The 14,125-nt window shown below is 34.5% G+C and overlaps 1 protein-coding gene across 1 annotated transcript; it reads right to left on the bottom strand.

Moving 5' to 3' along the window:
- Positions 1–1,513: 1,513 nt before the first annotated feature.
- On the bottom strand, positions 1,514–13,703 carry LOC128208735 (uncharacterized). The gene is made up of 8 exons (XM_052912283.1): positions 13,686–13,703; positions 9,890–10,004; positions 9,308–9,346; positions 8,585–8,901; positions 8,010–8,093; positions 6,973–7,028; positions 4,256–4,324; positions 1,514–1,739 (listed from the first exon to the last, which is right to left on the bottom strand). Exons 1-8 carry the CDS (start codon positions 13,701–13,703, stop codon positions 1,514–1,516), a joined length of 924 nt encoding a protein of 307 aa, XP_052768243.1.
- Positions 13,704–14,125: the final 422 nt, after the last annotated feature.

The raw sequence follows: 14,125 nt of genomic DNA, 5'->3' as shown, positions 1-14,125 counted from the left end.
TGGTCAAGATTAAATTGTATTGGGCAGGTATTCATGAAACACCTCAGAATAAATTTTGGAAGTTGAATTAAAGGAAAAATAAATGGTTATTAACTAAAAAATGCGTAAAAAAAGTGAGAAGATCTTAACAAAATATCAGTTCATATAAATTAACTTCAATTGCAGTTGAAAGACTTCAAACTATTTATTGTTTGAAGTTTGGCACTGCTTGGGTTATGCACTGAGTTCATCTAAAGATGTAGGTAAATATTGTAACAGTCCAATGTATAAGAATACAGTCGAACCTTGCTGAGAAGCAGGACCGCGAAAATACCTCGAGCCTCGTGAATTCGAGCCAAGCGGGATGCTAACCTTCAGTATTAAGAAAAGGTCCCTTACATCCAGTTTGAGCCAACAAGGAAATCGAGCTGAGTAAGTTCGAGCAAACGGGATTCGACTGTAGTGTTAAACGTTTATCTTGTACAACTATGGTTCTGTATGAATTTACCTTGAAAACGCTTGTCATCTTTTCTGGTCAGCTTCAGTCCATATTTTGACCAGTCCACCTGTTCTAGAACTTGAATACTTGATGTGCTGTGTTTGTCAACTGGCAACAGGTTGGGTCCGAAAACTGTTAACTAAACTTTAAGGAAAGGTATTGTAAAAGGTGTTAATAGTTAGCAAAGCTTTGTCTTCAGTCTTGAGTACCGGTATCTTACTTTGTGATTCATAACTAAAATTCAAATGAAAGGGCGAAGAACCAGTTATATTAAAGGGACTAGACACCGGATGATACCCTTGCAAGAAAAAAAGAAAATAGTTAAAAATTGATATCGTTGTGTACAACTGATTGAATGTTAGTTTCCAAATCGAAATTTATTGGGTCTGTGTACCACATAAATCCAAGCTAATTTAAAAATAGCATTGGTATATGTATTTGTACTAATGACATGACTTTTACATGCTAAATATACACACTATAAGCTGGGAAACCATTATGCGCTATTTTTAAAGGGGTAAACTCAGCTGAGACAGCGACAAAATATTCTTTGAATCATGTAAAATGATGTATTATTGGCATCATACTAGCTGGTATTGACAATTCCAGGCTTCTTTTGAGGAAATATTGTTTTTGACAATTTTTGGACCATCTTGTGTCTAGTCCCTTAAAGACTTTGTTGGCACCAATTTGGCAATCTACAAATCACTATGAAGATTTCTAAGACTGTTTCATTATGATGACCAAATTTAAGTAACTTCCAGCCTCACGAATATCGAGCCAGGTGGGAATGCTTAAGACATAATGGAGTAAAAAAAATCAGTCCTTTACATCAAGTTCTAGGCAACAGCAACATGTTTTGCCTGTAATAAAAAATATAAAAAAAAGTTAGTTTTTTACACATCATTTTTGCTCAATTTTTTCTATATAAATTATATGTTCATCACAGTGACACAATCTAAATCCTACCTTTTAGTTGACCTTTGTGAGACGATATATTTTAACAATTTCCTCAACTCAAGATTATACCTTGATCTACTTAGACTCAATATTTTTCATCACATCATAAGCCAAGGATACAGTGACCTTGCAGCAGCTCGTTTTTGGAGTCTGCAGTGGAAAATACTGAGCCACAGTCATCAGTTGGACTTCAAGAGATGGCAGCTGACCAAACCCTGGAGTAATACCGCTCACATCTAGCAAACGCGGGCCAGAGGTGACTGGATCATGGTTTGTTTTGAGACTCTCATGTCCTGACTGTCTGTGAATAGGAATGGTCCAAGATATAAGATTACCGATATTTCGTGGCAACCTTACTTACCTTTCGTTAGCACCATATCCCTTATTTCATGGATGAATAGCATCTACAATCTCTTTTACATGGTGACAAATGACTGAAAAGAATCTTCCTACACATTCCAGGCAACAAATAGTGACCATATTTTAACTATCATTACGTACCTAGTTGTACATAGGTGTTTTTCATTTCTACATAAGAAGAAAGAACTCAAATAATATCTGTCATGTGTTTCCGTTCCAGATAGAACAAGAGCTGTCACAGTATGTGACGAATGCCCCCGAATGTGATATTGACCTATGAACAAGGTCAGTACATGAAAAGTTGATCTCGCCTTTATGTGTCAAATACATATGGCAAGTTATTTTAAATTGCCTCTGAACATAAAAAAATACCACCCATACTTGACAACCTACACTGTTATGTCCTTATATTCAGCATTCCATTGTGATTAAACACTAAGTGTATCTTTCACCTTAGAGGTAGGGACATGGGTCTTGTACGCGACACGTCGTCTTGGTATGTCAAACACATGTGGCAAGTTATTTTAAAATCTGTCCATACAAGAGAAAATTACAGGCCGGACACGACAACCTATACTCTGTGTCCTTATATGCAGCATTCCATTGTGAATAAACACTAAGTGTGACCTTGAACTTAGAGGTAGGGACATGGGTCTTGCACGTGACACTTCAGCTTGGTATGTCGAACACATGTGGCAAGTCATTTTAAAATCTGTCCATACAAGAGAAAGTTACAGCCCGGACATGACAACCTATACTCTATGTCCTTATATATGCTGCATTCCATTGTGAATAAACACCTAAGTGTGACCTTGACCTTAGAGGTTGGGACACGGGTCTTGCACGCGACACGTTGTCTTGGTATGTGGAACACATGTGGCAAGTTATTTAAAAATCTGTCCATACAAGGGAAAGTTACAGCCCGGACACGAGTTATTGAGCCGGACACACGGACGGACGGACGGTGCGATTTTAATATACCCACCATCGGGGGCATAAAAATTCAACCCAAGCGCACCTGCATTGCCAGGAAGTGAGACTTGCTAAGTTACTGGCTATGCAGCGTGCCTGAGGGTCACACGATTTATATTTTTTCTAGCATACCTTAAATTACATTTTTTTTGTGAAAAAATACATTAAAAAACGCATTTTTGTACATGCCCATCAAAAAGTGTGATGATGTTTACTGACGCTATGACGCACAGTTATTTTTATTCACTGCATACGTCAAGAAGTTCCTTCAGTATCATGTCTTTTAAGCGTTTTTTTTTTTTTTTGAAGATATGTTTTTTGTTAATGTTAATGGAATTCGTCTATTGAAATCTCATAATTATGGTTACATTAAATGTATAATAAAAGAAATCAAAAATATTACGTCACAGCCCGTGACTCATCTGGCATTGAGGGGTTGCCAGATGGAATTTTCCAGCACGGCTGAATTCACCCTTAATGCCTATTTTATGTGCTATAAATATATACTCTGACAAAAAAAAAAAATAAGACTGCCCAAAACGAATGCTAAGGCCAGTTTGTTATAGAAATTATGTCCGAGGTAAAAGTGCTGTGACAATACCTCAAATTCTTTTCTTCAAAAAAAAAACAGACCACAATAATCAAATCATTGTTAATAGTGTTAAGAGGTTATACTGTCTCATGCATGAGGAGGTTTTCCCTCATTTAGTTAAGTATTTCTTTTAATGGGGGCGGGCTAGCATTTTATTCATTATTTTTTTTTCCTAAGATGACTGTTTCACTGTTGAATATGTGTTCATGCCTTTTCTTATTTTATCGAGAACCATTAATTGTGTTTAAGACCAACTACGAACTACAAACACCATCGTAACCTTTTTTTTTTAATGTGAATGTTCAAATCGACACTGGCTAGTGAATAAACGCTGTTCCCGGACAGTACCAGACCAATACCCAAATGTAACAGACACCAGTTCAGCATTTTTATATAAGTCGGCAGTTCAGGGGATAGAAATCAACCAAAATTTTTTAGTTGCATTAGCAGTTCCACTTTTATCAGCAAACATTTATTATATTTTTTGAAACTTAAAGCTGCAGTCTCACATATTGACCATGTTGGAAGCTGTTAAATATTTTTTCTTGAGCCAATTTTGGCGTAAATCCCTGTAAACCATTGATATAAGACTGCTGACAAAAGATCATATAGCAGTTTTAATATTTAAGTTAAAAAATTTAATGTTCATGGCTTAAAGTGTTACTAAGCGTTGTTTGGGCATAAAAGCAGTAAATATGGATACTAGCGATCTGATCTTTTGTCAGCAGTATTATGTCACTGGTTCCAAGACATTTACGCAAAAATTGACTGATTCTAAGACAAAAAATAAAAAACGTTGTCATAACAGCCAATCTGTGAGAGTGCAGCTTTAAAAAGACAAAGAGACATTTATGTATGCAAGGCAGGAAATAACTACAATAACACTCACTTACTGCAGGAAGTATTTTGGATCTGCCACAACTGATAAGCCACTGGGCTGTGTGATCTTCCAGTTGCAATGGCTACAAAATAAGACTTCAAGTCAGAAGCTTGACTCTGTATTTGTTTCCTAAATAAACTTTGCTTTACATAGTTTGGTTTGCAGTATTTATTTTCTACTGTATATAATGTATGCATAAATGAAAATACCTGTACCCCCCCCCCCCCGGTATATGCAATATGTCACAAATTTAAACAGTTTCTATATATAGTAGACAACCGTTTTTTTATTAATCAATTTACTTTAAATGGTTGTATAACACAGGAGTTTTTACAGCTGGGAGCTGTTTGTATAATCATTATTTAAGTGATGTTGTCTATGAAAATCACGTTAATGGCGAAAATCACATTTTGCACTCTTCCTTATTATGAAACAGTAACATTTATAGATGAACTCTTACTCACAAATAAGAGTTAGCACAATTAAATACAAATTGTTTTTATATTCCAACAAGAGGGCCAAATGGCCCTGAATCGCTCACCTGTCATATATTGCACATTCTTCCATTATATACAAATATTGAAAACCTAAGCCTATGAACACGGGGCATGGCCAATTTTGACCCCAGGGCTAAAGTTTGAACGATCTTAATAGTGGTCCGATAAACGATGCTTCATACCAAATATCTAAGGCCTTCGCCTTTTGGTTTCGGAGAAGAAGATTTTTTAAGTTTTCATCATATACATATATAAGGAAACCCATGACCACCTGGGTGGGGCCATTTTTTGACCCCAGGGCCAAAGATTGAACAATATTGGTACAAGTCAACTAGATGATATATCATGCCAAATATCTAAGCTCTTGTCACTACTTGATTTTACATGTGTATCTATATATGTATATTTGTTATTAATTGTTGTATGTGGCCCATATTGAAAATTGGTATGTGAACTAAATATGTTATCCAGTTTAAATTAAGAATGTTACTTGTCTTTGTGAGTTCGGAGAAGATTTTTTAAGTTTTCACTATAACACATATAGAGAAAACCCATCAGCCCCGGGGTGTGGCCAATTTTGACCCCAGGGCCATAATTTGAACAAACTTTGTAGATGTCCACTAGACGATGAATCATGCCAAATATCTAAGCTCTAAGCCACGTAAGTTCAGAGGAGATGATTTTTTAAGTTTTCACTATAACACATATAGAGAAAACCCATCAGCCCCGGGGTGTGGCCAATTTTGACCCCAGGGCCATAATTTGAACAAACTTTGTAGAGGTCCACTAGACGATGAATCATGCCAAATATCTAAGCTCTAAGCAACGTAAGTTCAGAGGAAATGATTTTTGAAGTTTTCACTATAAACATATAGAGAAAACCCATGACCCCCCAAGGGGGCGGGGCCAATTTTGACCCCAAGGCCATAATTTGAACAATCTTTGTAGAGGTCCACTAGACGATGAATCATGCCAAATATCTAAGCTCTAGGCCAAGTAAGTTTAGAGGAGAAGATTTTTTAAGTTCTCACTATAAACATATAGAGAAAACCCATGACCCCCCGGGGCGGGGCCAATTTTGACCCAAGGGCCATAATTTGAACAATCTTGGTAGAGGACCATTTGGTGATCCTACCTACCATACATCAACGGCCTAAGCCTTGTGGTTTGAGAGAAGATTTTTAAAGTTTTTCCTTTTGGTTGCCATGGCAACCACAGTTCTGCATGGAATTGAATTCTTTGAACAACTTTGATAGAAGACCACCCAAGGAACATCCCTATGAAGTTTTATTAATATTGGCCCAGCCGTTAAGGAGGAGATGTCTTTTAAGTAAATTGTTGACGGACAACGCACGACGGACAAAAGGCAATCACAAAAGCTCACCTTGTCACAAAGTGACAGGTGAGCTAAAAAGGATGAATAAATGTTGAAAACAATTGTTTTAGGCCTAAAAAAACAAATTGTTTGGTTAGGGTTACATCCTTTTCAAAAATAGGTAGGATAGGTAGGCTTTTTGTTTTTTTATTAGTCTTTATAGAAGAATGTCATTTTGATCATTGGATAATGGTGTTAAAGTTATCTTCTGTATTAATAAGCATTTAAGGATTTCAACTACGAAGTAAAAAGCAATTTAAAAAAAATTATTAATATATATATATTTTATTTTTTTTTCATTTTTTTTTTTTCAAACTGACTATAAAAAATGTTAGGGTCGGCACCTATCCGTAGGTAGGGTTGGGTAACCCGAACCAAATGTATTTTTTTAGGCCTTATGAAGGATACCAAGTTTAATTTGAAAGAAAGGCGCAAAAAAAAAGGTATTTCTACCTTATGAGAAGATTATAAGTAGATTACAGTAAATCTTTTAGCATTCACCAATCATTTAATATTTTTGAGTTTAGTTATAAAATACATGGTAACAATCTTGTTATCCTTGATATTTTCCATAAATGCATTATTTAGTAAGTAGTTAAAAGTTTAATACTCAAAATATATATTTGTTATAAATGTGTATGTATTGATTTTGAATAATAGTGTCAGTTTGATAAGTACAAGTAAGTTGTGAAGGCTGAAATTGTTTTAATTTAAACAAATGTGATTGGAATAAATTGCCTTTACTTCCAAATTTACTGATCACGAAAAGATACCGTATATATTGCATTGTTTGCATTGCATTTTTTTTAATATTCTAATTTAATAGAAAACAGCTTTAAAAGTATGTTACTTATTTACTCAAAAGAAGTTTTTGACACCGCATCACCAGCCCGCATGTAGAAGGACAGATCAAACTGCAATGTAAAAGATCATGTGACAATTAAATGCAGAATAGCAGGTTGTCCAGCTTAGCACAATCACTTCCCTCCAATGCATCCAAGGTTTAATTCTTGGACTGGACATAAGTGATTTTGATTGTGGTCACCAAAGCTGGACAAGAGTTTGAGGTACTTCAGTAACACAAGAGCACACTGCCATGTTAAAATGTGCTAATGGGAGTGATGAAAATAATGTTGTAAACTTATTTCACAATAGTTTTGAAACAGATCAATTAAAATTAATAAAGGCTTATATAGACATTAGTATTTTTTTCTCAACCTTTGAAATATAACAACACAAAAAATCAAAAGAATTATAAGTTAAGCAATAAATTGGCTTGAAATAGTTTTTGTAAAAAATCCTCAAAGTACTTGAATTTGATAATAAAGAGGTGACTGTGTCTTTCAAACTGAAAATGGGGCTGAAATTAACAAACAGTAGACTGGAAACTAGCAATTTGATATATATATTTTTCACGTTTTTAACAACTTTGTTACAAGTCATTTACCGGGTAGTACTGATATTAATTAAATTCAGTCTTTTACGCAGTCTTATTCTTTCAAAATTCTTCAAACCAAGGACCTTAAATCAAAATGGGCACACTATAAGTTGATGCATTTCTTTTTCTTGATTTTTATGCATTGTCAAGTTTGACTTTAATGATTAAACCAAAAAGGCATATGATTTGTTTTCGGATAAAAAAGTAATTATATTTGTTTTTGTACATAAACTGTTTTTGTTTTTATCATTAAAGTCAATGAGTGTTACATAATAATCCATTGAAATTAAAAGAAATATAAATTTTAGCATCATCCTAAATTGTGTTTCTTTAAAGGAGGCTTTGCTATGCTTCCTTGTTTGAAATATACTATGGTCAATTCAGTGATGTAAAAGTCAAAGACAGGCTTCAGTTGCATAACAAAGTAATAATCCCGTTACATTTTAGCTTACATTACCTGAGGTCTGAAGATACGGACAAGTGACAGGAAGTTGTGAATCTTTTTGCCTTCCTCGAACATTTGCATAGTGTCCGTCTGTATCTGAACATGTAAATCCTTCCAAAAATGATTCTAACTTAAACTAAGATCTAAATTAAATAGGCAAATATGTGGCATATGCTTAAAGATACACTCTTACTCCCAAATAAGATGTACCCCAATTAATACAATTCTTATTGTTTTAATTTACTGAAAAGGATATATTAATATCAAAAACAATGGTTCTTATGAATGATACACTGTTTAATTTGAAAGAAAGGTGCAGAAAAGATGGTATTTCTACCTTATGAGATGATAGTATTAACAAGGTGAAAATGACTACACTGTCATAATCCTGATAAATATCAACAAGTGCCAAACAACTACAGTTGTTTTCTCTTAATAAATATAAACAAGGGCGATACAATTATACTGTTTTACCCCGATATCAAAAAGGGTGAAACAAATTCCTTGTCATATCCTGATAAATATTTTAATTTATACTGCCTTACCCTGATAAATATTAACAAAGGTGAATTATTATACTGTCTTACCCTGAGATATATCACAGTCCCATCCATAGACTTGGACTTAAAAGTTTCTGTCTGTACCACCAGCCCTCCACCATGATCGAGTACAAGATTCTGTTGCAGTGTTCCAACATTCCCCGTTCCCCCAGTTTGACTATACTCTACCGACAACATTTGTGTGAGTGGTTGCTCAGAGAGGCTGGTGGCATACTGACTTTGACCATTACACAGCTGAGTACCAAGCTGTTGCTGTGCTGTATGTTGGAGACACAGGTGGCTCTCTTTTTGAACACCGCCAAGAGCTTCCAGCAAAGCAATCAGCTTGCTGTCTTTAGGCAAACCTGTAAGCAATTTGAGGCAAATGTATCATGGAAAGTTTTATTTATAACACAAGTGCTAGAGTATATATGTATGTTTCATGACCTTTTACAAAGATTGTTCCAATCTAAATATTAACATAGCAGTACTCTGTTCTATAGAAATTAAATGTCATTCATTTTGCATGAGCCACTCAGCGTTATTCCATGTACATCAATTCTTTTACAGTGTCACATGCACTATTTCGTAACTTTTTAAGGATGGATTTGCAAAATTGCACCCAATGTGTTCATACTGCAAGGAAGCACGAAAAATGCAAATCAATCTTTTAATGTTATTTGGTTCTAATCTACCCAAAGCTGCTTTTGACTGGCTCATTAAATAACAAATAAAATATCTTTATAGGTAAAGTGTATTCAAAGAAATTACCATCCAAACATCCTTTTGTAACAGTGACACTTGAGAAAACTGAAAACAAAAGAGTATAGTTTAAAGATGCACTCTTACTCCCAAGTAAGATTTGAATTAATACAACTGTTTCAGAATACCAAACAGGATGAATAAATGTCAAAAACTATGGTTCTTTTGAAAGATATCGAGTCTAATTTGTAAGAAAGGTGCAGAAAACACAGTATTTCTACCATATGAGATTATAGTAGATCACAGTAAATCTATAAGCATTCACCAATCATTTAGTATTTGTGCTTTTTCAGCTATCAAATACACTGTTACTATCTTGTTATCAGTATATTCCATAAATGCATTATTTAGTAAGTAGTTAAAGGTTTATCAGTCAAAATGTATGTTTGTTATACATGTAAGATGTTTATGTATTTATCTTGAATATGAGTGTCGCTTTAACTGACAGTGTTGATAAGTTTATTATTTTTAAAAATGTTATTGAACTTTGTTGGTATAATATAGTTTATTTTTATTTTTAATTAAATCACTCAAAAAGGATATATATGCCGTCATAAATTTGGTTCACACCTTCAAAGATTATTGACTCACCTTTAACATAGAACCAGACTTTGTTCTGTTTACCATAAAGAGACTTGGTTGCTTTAATGCTAATTCCTAGACTGGTTTCATCACTGGGGCTTGATCTCAAAATCAGCTCCAAAATCTGGAAAAATTTATGTCAATTTTTGGTAACAAATAGAATACTGGTTGGGGGAACCTCTACGAGGAAATTGATGTTTTTCTCGAATAATTCAAGTAATACTGAATAGCTAATGAAAGACGTCCTCGAGGTCACAAAACATAAAAATAAAAAAATAGAAATTTTACAGGTCTAAAAATAAGTATGATATATTTATAATGACAGTGTACAGTACCAATAATATGACCTCTTCAGAAAAACTAAAAAAATGTTTTTGATTGATCATGACAACAAACATTTTTCTATTAAATTGAACAAGCTACAGTAACACTGTTAATGGTGGAATGTTTTCCATTTTGTTGAGTCGTTATGCACCAGTCAATTATAACCACGGCCCCACCCACCCAAGGTCCGGGGGTATACCGGCGATAGCCGGGGAAATGGGCCGTGTTTTCACCTTTCAGGTGGCCCCGCAGTGCCGGGTGAATGCGGTGGTTTTGTCATCGCTTTATGGGGAATGGCCTTACCTGGGGTCCCTTGGGTGTGGGGGCATTTGTCGGGGATTTTACCAACTGTTCATCCCCGCAGGGCGGGGATTTTAGCCAGGGTTGGCTGGACTGAAAGTCAAAGTCCCCGCTATTCCCCGGACCCGGGTGGGCCGTGGTTACAATTGACTGGTGCATTAAAATTGATAATCACTGCCAGAGATTTTTTAACTTTATTTGAACAAAAAATATTATTTGTTCATAAAACAATCACAATGAAATTGCTAAACAAGGGTTTTACAGGATTGGTGAATAAGTACACCTGTATGTGTGAAAAAAGCTTAAAGGGACTTGCTCATGTTTTGTAAAATGCACTCTTTTTGGCAGACAAAATAAAGTGTGGTGTTAAAACTAAGATACTAAAAGCTGGAACCCTTCAGCAAATACTGATATTTGCTCAAATATTGTTTTTGAAGATCATAATTTCATTAGTTTTAATAATGACTATAAGTGATTCATTGTTGTGTGATTGACATAATCATGTGCTGTTATCAATATATTGTTAAAAGGTAAAACTATCCATCACATTTGTATAACTCCTGGAGGCCTAGTGGCTAAGGCGTCTGTTTTCTAATATTTTCTTGATTTTACTGGCGTTGGTTTTTCGGGAAAACTCACTGTTTTAAGAGATGCCTAAACAGTACAGTCATATAGTAATAATTTAAAAAATATCTTTCTTATTATTTAATATTGTATTTATAATAAGACATTTATGTTAACTCTGGTGTCTTGTTTTTCTTATGCCACGCCCACAGAGTCGTTTCTAAAATTATAAAGTTGAAATAAAATGGATAGAAATTAAAACACAGTTATTTTTTGGCAACATTTATACCTCTAATACTGCCTCCGAAATAAACAGGTCTTTCTTCGAATAGTTTTCGTTTGACGTATTTCTTTCCATAATCAATGCAAACTTACTTTAAATTTCGCACTCCATTAAACTTTCGAGACGCTTGGTCTTTCCTCGTGAACGCTTGATTCTTAAACGCTAATATCCATACATTCCCGTACCGAATACAGCCTAGATTTACTGTGGTTAATCACTTAGTAAATCAACCTTTGCACGGAATATGAACCCTTTTCCCTTTCTGTACTTTTTTTATTCCATTTGATTTCAGCTTTGCCCAGACGAAAACAATATGAACATTCTACAATGAATATGTTTTAACCTGTCTTCTCATTCGATGTGAAGAAAGTTTTTTTTTAATTATAACTGCTTCTTTTGAAAATTAACTTAATAGAAATTGAAAGAAAAAAAATGAATTTTTCAAAAACCGTTCAATATTGTCATTATGTATACTCATAAAAGCAAATCAAGCAGTGCAAATGAAACAGATTCCCGAAAATTTTGGTGTGAACTATTAAATATTTTGTTTAACCCTTTTTTTTTCTTTTTTTTTCTTTTTTTTAAATATTTCACATTCAAAAATGCACCTTGAACTGATTGTTTTATTCAAACAAGCTTACGCTCTCATCATTCGGACAAGCCTTATTTTACCCAAACATAAGTATACATTTAAATGTAGCATGCATTCTACACATTGTACAACAAGTGAAGAATAAAAAAAAACTCTACATAAGAGTAATAAGTACATTTGTACCAATGGTCGTACAATATATTTTCACTGCAATCAGATCCATCTACAAGTCATCAATATAAGTCGATCGCAAATCAAATTTAGTACTTAAAAGGAATACTCGTCGACGACGACAGGTACACTTTATTGTGGCAAAACAGAATTTGTCTTTCTGACTATGATCAATATGCAGGACAAGATCAAAGTTCTTGTCAATAAAATATCGCACAACAGTCAAAATTTGACCGGCATGCGTTTAAATAGTTTTAAATGAGAATGTTAAAAATCGACTTCCTTTGCCGATGACAAGTCTTTCCAGATGTACAATAGTGTCGATAAAAATACTTGTCTTCCACGAAGTCCTTTGTATGACCATAAAACCAAAGTTTGAAACCCCCTCTGTTGAAAATTGAGTTGTTTTTTCTTCATGTGACCATATTCGTGTAGATCTTATCAATGCCAGCTTAAGATGGATGACACGCAGAGCGCCGCGTATGGTTAGTGGAACAAGTTCTACACATATATCTTGAAAAGAATGGCGAGTCGAAATTCAAGTACTAAACAATTGATGTAGACATTATACTAAAGATCGGCGTTTTATTACCATCACTTCTAGCGAAACACTTCTAGCGAAACTATATGTAACCAATTTTTAACAAAACACGGGTTGTAGCATGAGGAAGGTGGGTGTCTTGGCGGGCGACCTTGCGTTAAAAGTATGGTTGCCGCTCAATAAATTGAGTAAGGATTGACATTTTTTGACAAAACTTGATACATAGTAAGCTCTCAACGTGACGTACCATTCAATTGCATTTGACATATGTGGGGGTTGAGGTCAAGGTGACCGTTACTAAAAATGTGGAAAACCGATTTCCGCTCTATGACTTTAGTTAGAAGTGACATAACACATGCTGAACGCTTTCTTGGAAACGTACCTCGAGATTGCATTTCAGGAATTTATAGTCAAGGTCAATCTTGGCACGGATATTACTGAAAATAGTAAACGTTTTCGTAGTTGCGTGCTTATATTGGCAAGTAGCAGATAAAATGGAGACGTACACCTTTCGTTGTTTTTGGTGTTTGTGGGTGCAAAAGAACTGTTCTTAAATAAAAACACGGTTTTAGCGTTTTTATAGTTAAGTATAGTGGTGCAACTTTGCATGTGGTGTGTATGTATCTTCGATTTCCGCTGAATTACCTAAGAAAGGAATAACTTACGTTGACGAAACTTGTTGTACACGATGTTTATATGAAATCGTACCTCGATTTCCGATCAGTAGGGTCGCTGTTACTGAAAATATAAAACTTTTTCTACAACGCAGGATCAACCATACAGTCATTCTATAAGAAATATACTCCGATTGCCATTCGTCTAAACTCCAAGCAAGTCCAACTATCGTCTTTATCGATAAGCGGCTAATCGCTACAGAATTTACATTAAACTTAGAGTGATAAAAACGCTTAATCTTTGATGTCTCTTTAACGGTATAATATATCGTATTTTTTCACTACATAATACTATTTAAAGTCTACACTTTCCATTGGTTATTTTTATTAAAATATTGTTGTAAGATTTAACTTACCCTTTTAAGTTTGAACATGGTCACCCATGTTTCCCATTATAATTAGCCTTTATAGCAACGCTAAAATGTACTAAATTGGAACGAAAATTGGTTCGTTTTTTTTTCTTTATTTATTTTATAGCTACCGAAAAGATCCTTTTTGCTGTGATAGCATCGCCTTAAAAGGACTAGACAGATGATACATTTGCAAGACAAAAGAAAATTGTCAAAAAATGACATAAAATTGACATTGTTGTGTACAACGCATTGAATCTAACTTACTGGTGTGTCACATTGCTTACAGCACATGAATCTTTCGCAGTTTTTGCGCATTTTTTCCACTTTGAAATATACTGGGGTTGTCTACCACGTAAATCCGAGTAAGTTTAAAAATAACGTCTGTATATTTATCTGTACTCATAAACATATATGATTTAAACTGGGAAACCATTATGTGTTAT

Source organism: Mya arenaria, chromosome 11 (genome assembly GCF_026914265.1).
Source record: "Mya arenaria isolate MELC-2E11 chromosome 11, ASM2691426v1".
NCBI classification, from domain to species: Eukaryota; Metazoa; Mollusca; class Bivalvia; order Myida; family Myidae; genus Mya; species Mya arenaria.
Note: the sequence above shows the minus strand (reverse complement) of the source record. Positions and strands in the feature narration are given on the sequence as shown.